The 21,201-nt window shown below is 38.5% G+C and overlaps 1 protein-coding gene across 1 annotated transcript in view; it reads right to left on the bottom strand.

Annotated features, from left to right (window-relative positions):
- Positions 1–20,501, bottom strand: part of CUNH12orf42 (chromosome unknown C12orf42 homolog) — a 72,133-nt gene extending 51,632 nt beyond the window's left edge. Inside the window, exons 1-2 of the mRNA XM_019651860.1 lie at positions 20,466–20,501; positions 18,163–18,272 (exon numbers count right to left, since the gene is read on the bottom strand). Coding sequence (XP_019507405.1) covers positions 18,163–18,272; positions 20,466–20,501 — 146 coding nt within the window. The remainder of the gene's footprint in view (positions 1–18,162; positions 18,273–20,465) is intronic.
- Between the last annotated feature and the right edge of the window lie 700 nt (positions 20,502–21,201).

Raw genomic sequence — 21,201 nt, 5'->3', positions numbered from 1 at the left:
CCACCCACTCTTTTTCTGCCCCGTTTTCTTTGCTAAGACTCAATCAAGCTTCTCCTGGGCTTCTTCCTTTCACCCCCTGACACTTCTCCCAGGGCCACATTGTGTTAATTTTCCATGTTTCAATTGGAAATTTTGACCTTTTTTGCTATACCTATTAATGACTCAGATTTTTAGCTCTAATATTACTATCTTATCATTTTCTTTCTCCTACAACCAAACTTTTGGAAAGAGTGGGTAGAGTCTACTCCAGTTGCCTCCATTTTCTCACCCTCAACTTGTTCCTTAATCTTCCTATTTAAATTCTGCCTCCATCTACTGAAATTGCTTTCCAGGTGGTCATCACTGAACCTTCATAACCGAATCCTGGGACCATTTCCGCATCTTCTTCCTTCTTGTCCACTAGGCAGCATTTCCCTATTTTGTATGCTCTCTTACTTTTCGTGACTCTCCTTGTCTCCTTAGACATTGCCCTCTCTGATTGTCCACCATATTTCTGATTTTCTCATTTTCTGTCTACTGGTTCTCCTTCCGTCTCTGTCCAACCATCCTGCTCTCTGAAATGTAAGCATCCCCTGAAGCAGCACTATACAAGAACTTTCTGCAAAGATGGAAATATTCTGTATCTGTGTGGTCCAATACTGTAGCCACCAGCTATTTCAAATATGGCTACTGTGCCTGAAAAACTAAATTTTAAATTTTATTTTATTTTAATTAATGGACATCTAAATTGCTACATGTGACCAGTACCAGTATATTAAACAGTGCAGCCATAAAGTTCTGTGTCTTCTTTTCACATCCTCTCTCAGGTCCTCACCCTTTCCCATAAGCTTACCCTCTCTGCTCTATGCAGAGAGTGGTCAATGCTCTTTAATAGAACAAAGAAACAGACCCATGTTTTCAGGTGCTTTTCGAAAATCTACAATGGCTCCCTAGCCAACACGTGGAACTCAACATTTCAGATTTTGTATTTTACTGCTGTACTTATGCACTTGAAACTGGTGTCATCCTGAAAATGCTCAGAGCAATCTCTGGCTTCTGTACAGCAAGGTCTTGTAAGGGGGCCTGAGGAAATGTTTCCTGGTCACTTGCAATTCTTCTGTTGCATTTAACCTTTCCAATTCCCTCCTCCCAGATTACATTTCTTCTTAAAGCATCTCCTCAAGGTAAGAGCTTCCTAAAGTGTTCGTATATTTTCCCAAGATTTTCACCTCTTTCAGTTTTCAGACCACAGCTTCATCCCATAGGCTACAATTTCTGGTCCTTGGCACTTGACAAATAAGAGATATGCTGTGTGGAGTCTCTGCCTGATTCTCAGTTGACAAAGGCTGGTGATGTGTGCATTTGCTGGAAGGGACTGGACTGGAAAGCAGTTTAGCAAGAGTGGGAGCAGGAGAGGAAGAGAAAGATGGGAGCCATTTTGACTGATTTCAGCCCTGTTAGCAAATCACTAGCTGAATCTAATTCTTTTAGGAAATAGCCACCTAGCCTCAAAGGCACAAGCTTATCTATCTCTTGTTACAAAGATACACAGAGAAGCACAGTTTTATAAAAATAACCTGGAATATTCATTCATATTAAACAATAAATATTTGTCCATGTTTCATCATTTTACTGATTTTTAAACTACAAATAGATTAGATTCAGAAGATTTCTCTTTTCTTAATCTTTACAATAGACAATTCAAGACACATGTATTTTTTAAATTTTGGACCTCTAAGAAAGGTAACATATTAAGATACATATATTATTGGGTAATTCAAATATACCTAAATGGCCAACAGATGTATAAACAAATGCTCAACTTCGCTAGCTAGTTGGGAAATGCAAATCAAAACCACAGTGAGATACCACCTCACACCTGTTATAACAGCTATTATCAACAAGACAAATAATAAGTGTTGGAGAGATTGTGGAGAAAAAGGAACCCTCATACACTGCTAGTGAGAATGTAAATTTGTACAGCCACTATGGAGAACAGTTTGGAGGTTCATCAAAAATTAATACTAGAATTACCATACAACCCAGCAATTCCTCTTCTGCAAAAAAATCTGTAAAAATATATGCACCCCTATGTTCACTACAGCATTATTCATGGTGGCCAAGATATGAAAACAACCCATATGTCCTTCGATAGATGGCTAGATAAAGAAGATCAAATCAGAATTGTGGTACATATATACAATGGAATACTACTCAGCCATAAGAAAGATGAACTACCTCATTGTCTTCTCACCAGGTCTCTGCTGCCTTCCAGAAAGAAAATAGCCAGACAAGTGCTGGAGGCAGATTAAAGAGTGCTTGTTTGAAAACCCTTTGCTCCCTCCTCCTGTTTTCAACTTAAACTCTGCATCCAGGATGCAGAGAGTTTTAAGAACTTGTTAGAGATGTTTTACCATTGAAAAAAGAAAAAGAAAATATGCAAGTATCAGAATTTTAGTACAAATCCAAATGAAATAATTCATTTTCAAAATACTAGTGTTTGCTACCAATGTGATTTAACAAACTACAAAATTCGAATGTTCACAAATGAAAATAAAACTCTCCTATACCCAAGTACACACAAAATACTTCCCCGAAATGTCTTCCCCCACCCACAATGGAGATATTTCATATCGTTTTTAAACTTGCTTCTATCTACGCATCTGAAACACACAATAGTCAGTTTGACCTCTTTTTATCCTGATTAAAAAAAAACATTGCTTTAAAGAGGAAAACATGCTGAAATCAAAGATTTATTCTCTTAAATTAGACTGTGGACAAAGTTCTCCATTTCAAAAGGAATATTTAGAAAAGTCATTATGTAGTTGAACAATCTTAACAGAAGCAATAGAGTCAATTGAGGAATACTTCCTGATATACATTTTAATGGCATTTTAAAGCCAGAATTTTTAGTAATACGTTCATTGAAGCACAGGAGAAAAATCCAATGTTTTTCCTCTAGGGTTGCTAGTTTTAATGTTACAAATTCATTGGATCAGCACCATAATCAGTAGTGCCAATTAGTGTATCCATGTGCCCTGAATGTACATATCCAAAAGGGAAGATTTTTATCTTTGTCATCTTTGAATCCAGTCAAGAAGCAGTAGCCAAGCTCAGGCATGTTACTAGATGTCAGCAGATGTGACCAAAATAGGGAAAGGTCATGCATTTGAAGGCCCTCATATATTTGTGTAAAATTAAGTTATTTTCAGCCATTTTCATCTTTGTTATAAAATAAAGAGGGAGGGCAGGCCAGCTGGATCATGGATCAAGAAATCCTGTTGGCTTCCTCAGCAAAGATGAAAATTAACCTAGTTTCAACTTCCCAAAGCTGTTCTCAGGGCTCAAAGAGGGAAGCTGCTGAAATGGCCCTGATGATGCCAGAGGGGCAGCCAATGGACGTTAAACCCCTCCACACAAAATTACACATGAGAACTCTGTGCAAAGGCTGATCAGCAAAGGCACAAGTAGATGGCAAGAACTATGCAGCCCCTTTCCTACGTTTGAAAAGCTGGTTTCACCTATCTAATTCCAATCAGTAATAAATATGTCAATTCCCGTTTTGCTGCCCATAACCACATTTTAGAGAAACGAACCCACCCATAGCCTTTTACCATCTGACACACACATATCACACAGGAGATTGGATACAGCCTGGGCCAAATTGGACACATCAGACTCGCCCTTCTCAGAAATTTGAAATGCAGTCACAGGGACTAAATCACCTGGCTGGGAAGTCTAGGAGACTGAGACAATAAGGGCACGTTCGGAGGCTGCTCATGATAGTTCAAGTGCAAGTGGAGCAGAGGAAGCTGGTCAACAGGAAGAGTGAAACAGATGTGCATAGAGTACGAACACCACGCCCCAGGAGGGTGGGAGAGGGACAGGGAGAGAGACTGGCCAAGAGGGGAGCAAAAAAAGCTAATAGACATCACAACAGTGCACGGGAAAGGACACTGGACGAGGAGAAACGACACGGGTTCCAGTCTAGAATTTAGCACCGCTCGTGAGGTGGCTCTGGATAAATCATTTAACTTCACTGATTTTGGTTCCATGATGACAGCATAGCTTGTAGCCAAGACTTGAGCAACTTCTGGGTCAGGCAGAGTTGGGTTTGATGTATGCTCTGATCTTTACAAGCCCTGTGATCTCAATCACCTGACTTGACCTCTTTGACTTCAAATAAGTCACAAGTAAAATGAGAATCATGATTATACCCCTCATCAGGATTTTGGGAGAATTAAATAAAAGGATACATGAAAAAGCAGTTAGTACAAGTCATTGACATAAGGCATCCAAGAAATATTAGCTCTACCATAAGAAGGAATTATTAGCCTATCTGTGTATGTTTCCTCTTCTATAAAATGGAGATGATAATAGCATCTTACTCACAGAGTTGCTGTGAGGATCAAATGAATTAATACACATGAAGTACTAAGAAGAGCACCTGGCACACAGTAAGGGTTCTATACATTTTAGCCGCCATTATTATCACTATTGTTGTTGATAATATTGTTGATGATGATGATGATAATGTTGTTGTTGATGATGATGATCTGATGCTGATGATTACTATCCCAGTTCCTTGCAGGACCTGGCAGCACTTTTGACATCACCACCTTTGCAGATTAAACTAGCTAATCAGTAAACTATGGAACTATGTTCTCCTCTGCACAGAACTTTGTAAATCTTGAGGGTTTCATTAGGGCCATGTTTACTGACAGTCTCAAATATGCAGCAAGAGCAATTGTTTGTTTTAATGTGATGCCTGAACTCTATAGAGACAAGCTTATCAAAATTATTCATGAAAAGAACAAAAAATATGAAAAATCAACCTAAATGTCCTACAAGGGGAAAGTGCTTAATTCAATTGATAGTAAGTCAACTGGGTATAATGTTGTTGAGCCATTAAAAAAATATGTGAAAAAATTTGTCGTACCAAGCTATAAAGCAATACAGAAAAGTGATATAATGGTAAAGTTAAAACAGAATATAAAATTGTACATATTCTATGTGAAACCCTGTGATAATGGCTATGCATATGGGGAGAGTCTAGTCAGTCTTCAGAGCAGTAAGTTCTGCCAAGTGATGAGGCTCTGAGTCCTCTCATTTCATTGGCCACACTTTCTGTAATGAATTTTTCATGACAGAAATAATCACATCTATTAATTAGATTTCTCTAGTGTTAAGTGACAAGAAAAGTCGTAGAAAACAGGTCCTGTTGTTTGCAAACATGGAAGAAGCAGATGACAATCTACAGTTTTGACTAATCACTTTCCTTAGTTACATTCCATTAAATATAAAATTAGAATTGGTTAAAGGTTAAGTCTTTAAATAAATAATACGTTATTGCTGCTATAACTATGGGCTAGTCTACCCTAATGTATTGCCACATATTACTGCAGTGTATGAATGAATAAACACTAGAACTTAACCATGTATAACCAGGTATTCTTTTTCTAAATCTTCTCTGTGCCATGCTAGAGAATGTTGAAATAAAAGAAGACTCTAGCAGATGTGCTTAGCAAAGAAGAGTTTCTATTCCTTTCTGGAAACCCCAGTGTAGCTTCAGGAGGCACTCCCACACAAATGCATCTATTTCCAAAGGTTTGGCCATCCTGGGCACAATTCCTCAGCCATTGATAGACATGGTTTCACTACAGTAAACCTCCTGTATCCAGATTCTTGGGTGACATCGGTCCTGTGAATTCTTTTATAAAGTCTAGTACCATCTTGATGAAACTGCAGGTTGAAGCAAAGGTATTTATGAATGAAGACAAGTTTCAAACTACATAACAAGAAAAATGCATTCTTGCTCATCTATATAGTCTCATTCTAAGTATTGGTGGTAACAAAAAGGGGCAATAAGCTCATTGTTTGAAAAAGAAATGATTTACCAAGTGATGAGAAAGATGGAACAGCTTGTTGGTCAGCCCCTCCCAGAGTGGATATCGCAGCATCACTGACAGCCGGCACCATCTTTTATAACTACCACTTTTATGGATGCTGTGAAATGTAAATAAGGATACATGGCAACAATTCCCTAACTTCAATAATCTCAAGTGAAAATCCATTATTAGGAGGACAGTGTGAACTTCTAGCCATCAGTCCCAGGTGCAGCCTTTACATACTTCTTGCTAAAATCTAAGCCTATGCTGGATTCTAAGATGCATTTACCATATACATACTTAGGATGATTAACAAAGGAACCCCAACTGATGAATAAAAGAAACATTTTGCCCTACATAGTTGTCCATCCCTCCCCCTAACCCAGAGAACAAAGGACTGTGACCAAAAATAAAAATAAAAAAATGTAACCACCTTTGTGTACTGTGCACTCTGATTTTTGAGGCAAATCATGTACTTCTGCCCTATGACCTTGCCTGGGTATAAAAGGGAGAGAGGAGAGAGGCATTTGTACAGTCTGTCCTCGAAGATATAGATCCTACACAAAAATGTTAGAGAAAAGTAACAATGCTTGCAGGAGTTGTAACCCATGAGGACCAGAGAATCAGGCAATGGAGGGAGGTCCTACCTTACTTACCACGGGAGAGTGGTCCTAGATGGATGTAGGGTTAGGGTCAGGGTTAGGATGTAGGCTAAACCCTGAAATCAAGCCTTGGTCTGTACTCATCAACTTACTCTTTTAGGGGGTGGGGAGAATGGGGAGAGTCAAGTCATTTATTTGTCTTTGACAAGAAAACAGAAAATGTGGGGGGTGGGGAGGGAAGGAGAACAAGAGGAGAACTAGCCAGCAGCTTAGCTGTTTCTGAAGTTGGAATGGGGCAGCTGTAGGCTTGAAAAGGACTCAAATAGCTTCTGAGTCAATAATGAAGAAAAGATATGACACCTGCGCATGTCTTCTAGAAAGTGCCAAGGAACAGAGAGACTGCTGCTTATGCAAAGATGAAAAAAATAGAAATTTATATAATGCTATATAACAATGGATATGTAGTTATATATAGAAAAAATGTGGGAGAGAACACAGCATCCTGAACGCTCAGAAAAACCTGCAGCTAGTCATTTGGGGAATTTTAGAAAACAAAGTTTGGCATCCTTAATAGATACGAAAAGACATAGCTTTACTGAACAGAAACAAAAACCTGCAAAAGAACAGGATAAGAAGAAAGGAAATGGCATGAGATGATTAAAAAGAATAGTAGATCAGCAAAGACCAATAAGCAGAGACAAAATAGAGCAGGGTGAGATAAGGAACAACTCCAAGGAAATTAAATGTCCAACACAAAATCAAGGTCTTCTTTAGATGAGTAAATAGAATCATGAATACACATGAACACACACACACACATGCACTCAATAGTAAGGAAGTTGCAATAGACACTGTTGGTGCAGAGAGAAACCATGCTCTCTGCAAACAGGAAACATCTTGTGTTCAAGTATCCACAACTCAGAGAAGTAGCCCTGTTCCCAGTTCAGAAGGAACTCCTCATTAATGGTAACCTCATTACCTTTACTGTGATTGGCTTAGGGGAGGGTATGCGACTTATTTCATCAATGGGACTGGAGGAGAAGTCTGCTGGAGGCTTCTGAGAGGAGTTTGCTCATAAAGATGACAATACACATGAAGACCACACTTCTGGAACGTGAGGCTACCTTTCCAAGGGTAAGGATACTAAATTGATAAGAGAGCCCCCATATGGGTCATGGCAGACTTCTGTTAGTTGAAAGAATCCTAATAGTGCAAAATGAGCTTGAGAAGCTCACCCTTTCTGAAGGAAAACAAAACAAAAATGAAAACTGTGAGAGAATATTAAATGAGAAAGATGAGGACAAATGACAAAAATATGAACCTAATAAATATAGAAGTTCCCTGATAAAAATGTAAAGAGACCAACTGAAATCTAAACAGTAAGTGAAGACATAATTTTTTTAAATGATCCAAGTGTAAATAATGAGAATATCCTAATAATTCAAACCAAAAGCACTCACTGTGTTTTAAGTAAAATTAATTTAAAAGGGTCCTATATAGGCTTATCATAGAAAATTTTGGTTTTCATTTTAAGGATAAAGAAAACCTGTGCAAGTATTTTATTGGCAATTAAAAGAAAAAATTCCTACCTCTGCATAAAAATAACATTGGCTTCATGCTTGTTTTTTTTCAATTCTAAATACCAAAGACAGTGAACTAACATCTACAAACACTGGATAATTTTACTTCTAGTTTCCATTCACATGGCAAGACAATAGAAAAATGTTTTCTTAAGATATGTAAGGGATCAGAAAATATACCAAACAAATGTGTTTCTTTAAATTTTTACTGGAAAATGACCCTAATAAACTGAAAAATTAATCAAGATTAAAAATTAAGAATGAAAAAGTTGTGCAGAAGGCGGAGGTAAACACAGAAAAAAAATTTAAACATAGATTTGTTTTAAATATATATATAATTCAGCACATGAAAGAAGCTATATAATGAAACTAAAATCAATTTACGTATGATTAATTAAATTGATGATTTACTAAACATAGTATTTCAAATTCTAAATTATGTAAACAAAGACTGGGAAGTTAAGGAGTAGTGAATGTAAGCACGTGTGCTAAATTTTTTGTTTACAAAGGAAAGAGTCACAGTACATTTTTTCACAAATTTTCCAATCATAGAAATACAGATAGAAGAATGTTTTGGAAAATATTAAAGGTAGCCACTAAGATACTGACCCTATTATTACCACCATGTTCCAGTGAGAGGAAAAGTTAGAGAGTGGTATCTACCCTCAGGAAAAAAGGGTGAATGTATTACTGATCTCAAGATGGGCAAACCTTGCCATGCATGAAAATAACATCAGTATGGATTTTCAATAAAGCCTTCTTGGTCTCATTTTTCTGAAAAGCATCTCTGTGGCTATAAAGAGTGGTCTATCACAGCATATGCCACATTGACCGAAGGTAGTAGGGCAATGATTGGTTAAGAGGAAGCTCTGAAGTCAGACTTAGGGTTTGAAATGCTAGCTCTGCAGTGGACTAATTATATGCTGATTAAATGAGATACATGAGAGAACTTAGAAGAGTTAATGACATCAATAAATAAATATTACCTACAATGACTATTGCTTCTATCTAATCTTTCCAATATTGAAATAAATTATATCCCAGCAGATGCAGCTTATAGTCACTGCCTCTGTGTGAACAACTGTCAAGCATGTAGGTTGGCCAAATAATCTAATAACAGTATTCTGCTATTAACACTTTGTAGAATAACAAATTAATTTCTCCCTGAAAAGCGTCATCTTTAAAACACATGGATTACAGTAAGCCTTTAAATATCCCTCAAATTCTTCAAATATGACCTGTTACACTGTGTGTTTCTGTTAAACAAATTCGCTCATATGTCATTGGTAAGTAAGGGATGATGTCAATACAATGTAGCAGTTTGAAAATCACATTTGTTTCATGCCTAATTTTTCCCAGTGTGTTGATGTATGAACCACCAGGAAGAGCAGCTGAATACAACCTGCCCTAATACAGCCAAGCACAGCAAGATGCAGAGGAGTAAAACTGTACAATATGCCCATTCACCACCTTATTCTTTTTTACTAAGTTTGACCAAGGGCTCTGTCCTGCAAAGCTAATTGTGCAAATTTACCAAATCTTTATCCATTTTCACTTGCCTACAAAACTTAGCAGCTTGAACATTTCCTTATATTTCCTTACTTTAAGCTACCTTAAGGTTTTTTTAAAGCTGTATTTACTGTATTAGTTCTTTATTAGGAATTCAACCCATCTTTTTAACCATGTCAGTTACTTGGCCATAAAGAAGAATGAAATCTTACCATTTGCAATGATATGGATGGACCTAGAGAACATTAAGCTAAGTGAAATAAGTCAGATAGAGAAGACAAATACCATATGATCTCACTTATATGTGGAATCTAAAGATCAGGATAAACGAGCAAACTATCATAAACAGTCTCAGAGATATAATAGAGAAAAATCTGAGGGTTGCTAGATGGGAGGGGGTGGGGAGGAGGGAGAAAGTCAGGGGATTAGACAGCATGAATTGGTAACCACAATATTGCCACAGTGATATGAAAGACAGTTTGGAGAATATAATCAGTAATGTTGTAAAGATTTTGTAGGGTGTCGGATGGGCTTATTAGGGAGCCTACTTCATGAATGGTGTAGATGCCTGACTACTGCACTGTACACCTGAAGCTGAATAAAAATGAATATAATTTAATATATATATATTTATATATAGTCACAGGATGTAATTGTAACAGCGATGTACAATGTCAGAGGGGTAGTAGATTGCGGGAGGGGTGTTATCTCTTTGTGAAGGGTGTAAATGTCTAACTATTACCTTGTTTTGTATACCTAAAACTAAAAAGAAAAAAATTGTCAGTATTTTTGTAACATTTCAAAGTCGTGTAGGTTATAAGGGATCAGCTCCAACCTTATTTTTTCCCCATTTTTGTTTATGATTTTGTAGAACATGGGGTTTCTCTGAAAACCACAAATAGCATAAGCTTAATAACAGAAATGACTGTAATTTCTAAACTAACCAGAGCCTTTTTCCTGTCTTCCCCTTTCCCGTTTAATCCCCCTTCAAACCCAGCTTTACATCAACCTGTCTCAGATTGCATGCCAGGTAAAGAGACAAGTCTTAATTGCCTATTAACATCTGCTAACTCCCAAGGGAGATAGCAGAATACATTTGACATTCAAAATGACAAGTAGCATGACAAAGCAATGATATTTCTCCAAATGAGCAGCCAGATACCAAGCCAAGAACTTCAGTTCTCACCCACACACACAAAAATTAAGGTCTACTCTTCAAGAGTTTATTTTAAAAGCATATGTCTGTAGAGAAAGCTGTGGAATTTCAACACTCAAGCGATAATAGCAAGTTGCTCAACAGCAAATGTCATTCCATTTTGTAAAGGTTTTTGAGTAATAAGTAACCAGCACCTCAGAGCTACCCAGCATTTCTTGAGTAAGAAAGAGTCACAGTATTCAGATGTAATGCATCAGTATCAAAGAAAATGGTCTAGGTTTACTGTAATGTACTAGCCCAGACTCAGAAGTAATAACTACTTAACATCCTATCCAGTCGTAACACATAGGTTGCTGTTTTTAGTAGGTTATGAAGTAAGCTTAGCGTGGTTACTTTCGGTAGAAGAAAAACATGCTAAAGATCAAGAATAGTATAAGCCTTCTTATGCAATTTGGCTATGTTCAATATGGTCAGTTAATAAAAAAGTAGGAAAGCAAGGAATTGCAATATTTTACATATATATCTTAAATATTTTATTGTAATTTAAAATATATATATATGTGCATTTTTGGCCAAATTTTTTATGTAGAGCCAAAGCCTTTTCTTTGAGCATGGGCCTGCTGATGGAGTTTTGAGTTTCCTTTCTTACATACCTTTACTCATAATATGTATCTACAACCGCCTAGCTACAATTTGTGATTTTTCATTTCCTATAGTAGAATGGGATGCTTCCAGACAATCTGGGTGCAAATTATTCTTAAAGTTTAATAATTTACTTCTTAGTTTTTACAGCTGTCTTAATAATTTTAAGCCTAATTTAAAGATATTTCTGAAGTGTTTGACTTAATTTTCAAAGAAACAACTCTCTTGCACTCATATAGTATTTAACTGCTATACAATCATAATAATATATACAATTGGCATAAACAGGTTAGGAAATAGGCAACCAGTTCTTGGCAAACATAGTGGTCAATTAGTGATAGAATTGGATGGGAAAATAGAGCGCAGCTTACTATCAATATGCCGTGGGTGTCAGAATGTTTACAAAGGAAATGGAGACCATTGATGAATTTGGAGGAAGTAGAGGGTCAATTAAGTGGCGTTTTATAAGAGAAAATTAACCATAGTCTGAGAGTAGTTAAGGCTTAAGATTCTGGATAACTGAAACCCAGATGGTATGTTCCAGAAACAGTGATATAAAACTTCTAAATAGGATATTGCATAGAGTTAAAAGGTAGTATTAGAGAGTATCTAGTCCCATGTCTTTATGTAGCAGAGAAGTAAATTATAGCCTAAGGAGTTTTGGCGACTTGCCCAAAGTCATACAGGTGATTAATAGCGAAACCAGAACTTCTCTCTACCGAGGAACCCGCCAACAATCACTCTCCCCTCTTTTTTGGCAAGATATATGCCCAGAAGGCTGGTCTCTTCCGAATGCGTCACCTGAACTCCCTCCCTCTTTGGCTCCCAGTTGGGTTTGGACAATGGAAGATACCGGGAGATTAAAGGGTTGGAAGATATTATAGAAAAAGGAAGGGGTCTATTCTCCTTGTCTTAACACAGTTCAAGAACACATTCTTCCATGGTGTAATTCCTGTCAGCCAGACAGCTCCAACTCTCACCAGGCGCTGGTAACCACATCCAGAAATAGTAATGGCCTCCCATGTTGTGAGTCCTGCATGCTTTACCTTAACCTAAGCCCTGCCCACCTGTCTGCATATTGTCCCTTTGCTACATTATTTTCTGTGAAACCCTTTAAGTGTGCCAAATATTTCTTGCTGGATCCTACTGATACAACCAGTTATCACTATGTAATCCTCCAACCATATTTTTTTCCCTGCCCCTGAAACACTAAAACTTCACTTTTTAAAATTTATGCCAGGAATTTAACCAAATACCTTAATTTTATCTTTACTTTTCAGAAGTCTAATAGGGATGTGTCTTAGCATGGATTTCTTTGGGATTATCTGTTGGGGTTCTTTTAGCTTCTTTAATGTGTGGGTTTATGTCTTTCGGCACATTTGGAAGTTTTCAGCCATTATTTCTTCAAATACTTTTTCAGTCCCACTCGCATCTCCTTCTGGGACTCCAATAATACAGATTTTAGCACTTTTGTATTGTCTTATATATCCCTGAGAATGTTTTCTTTTTCAGTCTATTTTCTCTCTGTGGTTCAGACTGGATAAATTCTATTGGTCGGTCTGAATACTTTGACTTTTAAAAAACAAAGATGTGAGGAAATCTTATTAAAAATATATCTCTTAGGCATTTTTCTAAAAATTAGTAACATACTTTACTTTCCAGGGCTCTTCATATCACTACATCCTTATTTTTCAGATCCACATGTAACTATCATTTTTGTAGGAAGTGGCTCCAGGTTCACTTCCTTCACAGTCCCTTTCACAATCCGTAATTGCATTGTTTATACAGTTTAGTGGTTGATTTTCTGCTTCCTCCCCTAGAAACGCAGCTGTAATGGAAAGGACTATGCCTTGTTCGTTACTGGTTTGCACAGAGTAGGTACTCAGCAAATATCATTTTGAACAAAAAGTGAATAAATAGATCAGCTATCCCATACATGTCCAAAGAGATACAACTGGCATATGCTGCATAGTTAAGTGACAGGGCTAAAGGTGAACCAAGAAAATGGTAGCACGTGTGAACACAAGAGTTAAGATCAACATATGTGTATCTAACCAAGGCCCTTATCTAATATCTTTCAACATGGACGAATTGCTTTTAGTTTAGTTCTTGCTCTTATTTACATGTAAAAAAAAACTGTAATGTGCTACTCTTCACTCTTAGCAAACTCTGCAGAATATAGGGTCCAGAAGACACCCTGAGTTTTCCCCCAAGGCACAGAGCCTCCCATACAGGCAGAAAGAAGAGAAATTCAGGGAGCCTACCTTCCAGAGGGTTGGACCAATGGAACAACGGCTGTGGTACTCAGAGAAAATGCCACTCCTTTTGTTCCCTCCGAGTTCCACAGAATTTAGAAAGGGGGGAGGAAAGGGAGGCAAGCACAAAAGCTAGGAGGCACCAGGGAGTGAAGGCGCCTGTGTTTTATTAATCCATGTGATTACTCCAGCATGCTAAGGAAGATTCTTTACAGAATCGAAACTTACGTGGTTTTGATCCACATGGATTAGAAAACACTGTGGCATTCACTTGCCAGTGCCTCCTTTGCTTTGGCTAGGGCTGTATTCTTTGCAGTCCAGTAGGAACAAAAGAGAAAGAGCATTTATATGAGGACTAGGAGCATAGGCACTTTGACAAATGTCCTTTTCCCCCTCCCCTCTGCGAGACACTTCCTGAATTTCCCAAGAACTAAGCCCTCAGTTTGTATTTGCATGGCTTCTCCCCAAAAGCCAAACAACTGGAAATTGCCCCCCACAGATGCAGATTTATGTCAACCCATGAAAAGTGGTTTTCACCGAGGGGTGGGTGGATGACAAATCCCACCCCAAGCTCTTTGCGAGAAAGTGGTGAGAATGATACAGAAGCATTCAAGGTTCCAGTGGGAACCACCATTTCTTGAAGAGGCTAAGTAACCTGAAAGAGTCCTGTCAGAATTCGAGAGTTTTCTCACAAGTTTTAGTGGGAGAGTAATAGGAGTCTTTGGATAGGGCAAAGAAGGAGCAAGAAAGCCTCAGGGAAATAAAAAAGGAGTTACCTGGGCTAGGCCCAATAGGCTGCACCTGCCACGGTCAACTAACATGTGATTCTGAAAACTGGCATGAGGGATGTCTGAACAAACTAGGACATTTTGAAGCAATTTCATCTGTTCTTGTTATACTTGAGAAGAGTGAAAATGAGACTCCTCCAGGAAGCCTCCATGATCTGTAATACAGGGGTCCCCAAACTTGGGGAGGCTTTTCCAGACAGTAGATTATGCCGAGCATGCTTTCAGTGCCAACAGAATGGCGGTGCGGGTGAGAAATCACAGGCACCTTCCCAAGCACACTCAGGGACAAGGGAAGCACTTGACTCTCAGTCCTAGAAAGAAAGAATTATGCCTCGCAAGTGAAATTGGGCTAAGGCAGGAGAACAAGAGCCCAGCTCTCTATCTCCCCATAGATCTCCAAGCTATGGTTCCTCACCCTCCTGCAAAGGCTGAGGCTAAGCAGCAGGACACCTCCCAGGTGACACGCTGAGACTACCAGGTTCTTGTCAATCAATGTAGCTCATAAAAAAAAAAAACGACAGAAACAATTTTAAAAACTGAAAGTGTATGAGGCCTCCCTGTCAGAAATAATTTTATGCTCCTTTTCTTTCTTTTATGGCTCTCTCCAGTACCCAACACAGTGCTTGGTACAGAGTCAGCATTGAATAAATATTTGTTGAACTGTATCATAGAACTCAACCCCAGCCAGCTACCTTGCCCTTTAGGTAAATTCCTAATCTCCCTATTAAATTACAAGAGCTTTAAGGACAATTACCCTGACAGATTTATCTGTGTGCCCCCCAGCAGCTAGGACAGCACTCAGAATGTGGTAGGTTGTCAGTAAGTGGTTTTTGAATAAGTGGTCTGTGGCATAATCTGTTTATGTGCAATCTTGTCATACGGGTCTCTGGAGAGCGTGATTTGTGTTTGTGTGTGTGCACATACACATGTATGCAGTCTTGACTTTATATCTGCATTGGTGTGTAGGCCTGACTCTGAAAGGAGCAGCACCAAGGAAAATAAGCTTTGGCTAGTCATCAACATTCCCATCTGAAAAAAAAAATTATGTGTATAACAATCTGCTGACTGACTGGGTTCTCTGATCTGGGTTCTCATTAGTTGAGTGAAACAATATTTTTAAATGGAGACTAGATGACCCAATCGCCTCCTTCTCTTGCTTTATGGCAGAGGAGACTGATCAGAGAGGTTAAGCAGCTTGCACCAGGTAACACAGCTGATGATTGAGTTAGGGTCTCACTTCCTCTTCAAACCTCAAGTCTCAGCAGCCTAGTTTGAGCTCTATGATTCTAGAGAAAGTTGTTGTTGCCAATGTTACCAAGACATCCTAGTTGTTAAACCAAATGAGCATTCTTAGTACATTTCTTATTTGTCTTTCCCTAGTATTTGATGCCAATTAGCCTTTCCCTCCTTTTGAAATCCATGACCTCCTTTGAATGTTCTAACAATAATAATAATAATGATTACTGGCCATTTACTATGGACAGAGCACCTTCCCGAGAACTTGGACTATATTGTGACATTTAGCCCTCACAATAAACCCTAGGAGTTAGATATATTTAGTATTCCTATTTTAACTTAGGGAAGCTAAAGTGAAGAGAGGTTAAGTGACTTGCCCAAGGTCATACCGCTCATCAGTGGTTACCTTGGAACTCAAACTCAAAGCTCTAACAGCAGACTGGGCACTTCTAACTCCAGTGCTTTTTCTTAGCTGTTGCTTCTTTCATGCCTCTTCAACTTCTCCCCTTTTCATGTCCCTTAAATATTATTCCTTTGAGTTCTAGTCTCAGCACTCATACCTCCTCCCCTCTCTTGATCATCTCATCTACTCCCAAGACTTCCTTATGATCGCATTATGACTCCATAACTTTTTTCCCAGCTCATACCTTTATTCTAAGTCACAAATATATACATGTCCATTTGAATGTCTGTGTCTATTCATGTCCATTAGAATGGTCTCCTTTGCTAACTTTTACTCAGCTAGAGGCTTCGTGTCCACTTATTTAAGACAAATATCAACATAGCAAGGAATTTAGAGCCATCAGAGCAAGCCACATAATTATAAACTGTGACACTTCTCAAAGTTATACCCATACTCTCAACTCTCAAGATCCAGGTGTACTGAATCTCGACGCCATACATTTTTCAGATATTGACAGTGGCAATTATTTTCTCTGTTCCTGCGCTGTATTTAAATAATTAAGAGGTTGGCATTTACTTTTATCAAATTACATCAGTTGACTGGAACTACGCTTCAATTACTCTTTAAAACCAACCAAAGTGGACTAGGTCAAAATTTTTAATAATTTTGAATACATGCCATAAAAGCTCTAAAATATGACATCCTGATTATTTCATTAGTCCTTTTTGGGAAATCACTGGTGTCCATCAAAGCAAACTGGCTAAATAAATTAAGGTATAATCATAAAATATATGACTCTCAAGTTGTAAGAAAAATGAACGCGGAAGCTTTTAATGTACTGCTGTGGACAGAGATCCAAGTTACAATGTCAAGTGAAGACAGCAAAGTAAAGAATGCTGCTTGCTGCTCAGTTATATTTGCTCATATACACACTTTTACTTGCTTAGAGAAAATGTGGAAGGATTCCCAAGAAACCAGAAAAAGTGGTTTCTTGGGGTTCAGGGGATAAGGCAGGTTGGAGCAGGAGTGAGAACAAGACTTTCCACTATATGCCTCTTTCTGTTTCTGGTTTTTGACCCGTGTGATAGTATTACCACCTCTCAGTTTCCAAATTTTTGTAAAGAAAGAAGAGTATGTGAGTGGTTCCACAGGGGATTCTCAAAAGGCCCCATTAAAATTTCATTATGTGACATCTTTTAAACTACCATAAAATCAGCAAACCCTTTCAATGGCTCTGATATCTATACACATATAACAAACTTTATTAACACGCAAATGAAAGTAAATAAATACATTATAAAATAATATATCATCCAAACAAAAATGTAGCAGTCAATGGCTTTATCAGTTGCCCTAAGAAACTTCATTTTCTCATAGGTAGGAAGTTACATGTGTAAGTTCACCTACGCTCCCAGGTCAGGGAAATCGTTCCAGGTTGTCAGAATAATCTATGACGCCAGTACTATATAGAATATAACAATGCCACCACACACCATTTTGTATTGACGCAAAATGATGTTTTTTGCTTGCCCCATATGAATTTATTCTGGAAACCCATCCCTCCCATTCTCCCCCTGCCACCCTCACCACACACACACACACACACACACACACATTTTTATTCAGTGTTAGGGTTCAATGCAAGGGTAACAAAAGTTGTGCTCTGTTCCCTTAGACACCCTAAGTGTTCCAGGAATAAAATGAGATCCAAGATGACCAATCAGAGTCATTGGATAGGAGGTGGGAACTATTATAAATGTAGAGCAAAGGAGAGTGTCTTTATTTTTGAAGTTACAAGCTCTAAGACTCATGCAAATCTGTACCTACCAGGACCCATAATTGCTGTTCATTCTGAAAATAAACCCCAAATGAGAATGAAGTCAACATGGAGATTTTTAAAAAGAAAAATGAAAGAAAATCATGATAATGTTGATGAATCCTGGATCCAGCCATGTTTTGAGCTGGATTTACCAACTTCATGAGCCAGTGAATTCTTTCTTTCATTGCTATTTTGAAACACAATTCAAGTGTTCTTCAATAGAGCCTTTATGCGTTTTACCTGCACATATTCCAGAGTTTCTTTAGAAACCCTGGTCTTTCTTGGGATTATTTCTTAATTTACCTGGAAAATGCAGAAAATGTAGGCTGCTAACTTTAAGAGATTCAGAGAAATTCTTCATGTGAGCAGTGAATCTGGAGCAGGGCAAGGCAGTTCTCTCATGGGGAGGGCTGGGCTGTAAGATAGAGGCAAAAATACACAAAAAGCAGGTCTGTGGCTCCAGGACTAACCCATACCACCTGCCATTCTTACTTCCCTAAACGAGTGATATTTTTAGAAACATGTTTGCTTCTTTATTCTTTAAGTGAAACAATCCTAAAATGACTGCAATTGACTTGTTACCTAGACGTTCACATCCTTCCCATGTATTTCATGAAAGTGGCTAATTATTTATCTGTTCATTCACCAAATTTGTGTTGCATTACACTATGTGCCAGACATTGTTCCAAAAATGGGATATAGTAGATAAAGTCTCTGTTCTCATGAGATTGACATTCTAGGGGAGGTGACAGAAAAATAAATAAATACTTCTATAATATACCAGATGGTGATTTTTCTATTGCTAAGAAGAAAAACAAGAAAAGGGAATGAAAAAAATGTTGAGGGTAGTATACTAATTTATATACAGAAATAAGAGATAGCTTCATGGACAGGGTGACATTAAAGCAAAGATTAGAAAGCACAGAGGGCATAGTCATGTGATTTCTTGGGTGAGGATCAATCCAAGCACAGCCAATATGTCAGAGGGCAGAGAAACAGGGCACAGGGAAGAGAGCCAGAAGATTGGGGGTGGGGTGGCAGTATCAAGTTAGGCTTTGCCACCTTGAAATAACCAAACTCAAAAATATATAAAGAAGAGAAAGAGATCCAAAGATATTGGATAATTAATTTAAAATAAGACATAAATAACGACAATCCGATTAGATTTTAATTTAAAACAATTCAGCAAATATATAGTCAGTACCAACTGTCCATTAGTGTTTCTCTGTAACTTTTATTGTTTGGATATGATTGGACTTTATTATTTGAACATATCGAATATCATTTTATGTATAGTATTGCTTGGATAGTATATGTTTAAGGTGGTGTTAACCTGCTAGGTTATAAGAGATCAAACCAACCCTGCATGAGGGATAAGATCTTACCTAAGGGGGTGAGGTTTTCATCTTGTCATTCCCCGCAGTTACATCATTCACCAGCCCCACCTGTTCCCTGAGGAAAGGCTTATATCCCAAGCCACAAATTTTAAACTGAGTGGTGGGACCTAGGAGGGGACCAGGGTAGAAAGTCTCCCTTTGCTATGGCTACTGACCAAGGAAGAAGAAGAGAATTGCAGGGATGAGGCCTAAGAGGACACATACCTCGTAAAAGGCAGAAAGAGAGTTGGAACCAGAGTGACCCAGGCCAGCTGTGTCAGTGACAGTGTGGGGGAGATTAATTGAGGAAGGGCCAGTTGTATAACTTTATAAGTCTTTTCTGCTGCCAGCGTTTTCCTTATTTCTATACATATTTGCTTGGTCTTAAGTGAAGTCTTTTTGGAAATCAACTTAGGTGAGGTAAGAAAAATGAAAGGAAGTGGCTTTCTACAATCATAAAGAGAGAGAAACAGTAGTGACAGGAAGAACCTAGAAGGTCACACCAGCCTCCCCCACCCCCTTCACCCCCAGATCCACTCATAACCAAATGCTGTCAACTCCACCCTCTCAGGGTCCTCCAGACACCTTCCCTCCTCTTAAGTCCTCTTGTCTTAGCTTCTCCACCCATTCCCCACTCGCGGTTCACCTTAGTGGAATTCTCTTTTCACATTCTCTCTCGAAAATCCAGTATAATAAATATGATCATAAATATGGCACACACCTTCTTAATAGTGTTCATTGGCTTCCTATCATTTAAACAGTGGTTCTCAAACTTTATTGTGCATAAAAGTCACCTGGAGACCATGGGAAAATGCAGATTTTGATTCACACAGTTGAGGGTGGGGCCCAGGAATGTGCATGGTTTACAAGTATCACAGGTGACTGATAGAAGTGACAAGTGTGGCCGTGGATCAGCGTCCTTAACATCACCTGGGAGCTTGTTAGATGTGGAGATTCTTGGCCCCACCTTAAATCTGCCGAATCAGAGTCTGAATTTTAACAAGGTTCCCAGATGATTTGTATGCACATTAAGGACGCAGAACACACTTTTCATCTAAAGAATAAAATACTGAATCTTTTCCGTGGTATAGGAGGCTGCTCATGACACATCATCTACTTATCTCTTCCCCTCTATTTTACAGGAATCTCTCTGTGACCTAACAATGACAAACTAGGGAAACTGAGGCACCAAGAAGCTAAAGCAGTGACCCCGCCTTCTCCATTCTGGTCACCTCAATGACTGGCTCAGCCTCTTCTACATAAGACATGCTGCCTGATTGACACATGCTGAGTCAACCGAACTGGATTAATTTATATTTTAAAACACATTTTGAAAAAAAAAGTACAGTATTACATTCATATTGTATCCTTCATCAAGGGATGACTGAACTGGAATGAAAAAGAATGAATGGAGAAAAAAAAAAACCTGTCAATGTCATCAGCCCAGATGCATTTACGACTTAAAACTCTGCACATGTCATCATTGGGAGGGAGATGGGGGGCGAGGGGAGGGGGGTACTTAGTCCTGTCTGTGAAGTCCTCGCTGTTCTCAGTTGATTTATTGCCTGAAGCCAAACCCATGCTCTATATATTAAAGCACAACCCCCGCCGCTTTTTTTTTTTAAGGAGAGCAAACTTTCACCACAAAGATACAAGAACAGCAAATATTGATCCTCTTGACGGATGGTGCACCTCACGCCACAGGCCACTCAAGCATCTGCTCATGATCACCCAGCCCTCCCGTTTGTGGAGAAATAATGCCAAGTGGCCTCCTGTGCTATCGGCTGCACATTGCAAATATTTAAGAGAAATAAATTTCTCTGAATGAAAAGCACCTTTCTTTGTTCTCCAAACCCCCTCGCCTCCCAAGTCATGTTGATTTTGGGGCTGTGCATACTGCCAGCACCTGTACTTTTCAATTGTTTGCTTGCCAAGATCACTGTGGTTTTCTTGCTTGGTTTTGGAACC

Source organism: Hipposideros armiger, unplaced genomic scaffold (genome assembly GCF_001890085.2).
Source record: "Hipposideros armiger isolate ML-2016 unplaced genomic scaffold, ASM189008v1 scaffold_168, whole genome shotgun sequence".
Lineage (NCBI taxonomy): Eukaryota > Metazoa > Chordata > Mammalia > Chiroptera > Hipposideridae > Hipposideros > Hipposideros armiger.
Note: the sequence above shows the minus strand (reverse complement) of the source record. Positions and strands in the feature narration are given on the sequence as shown.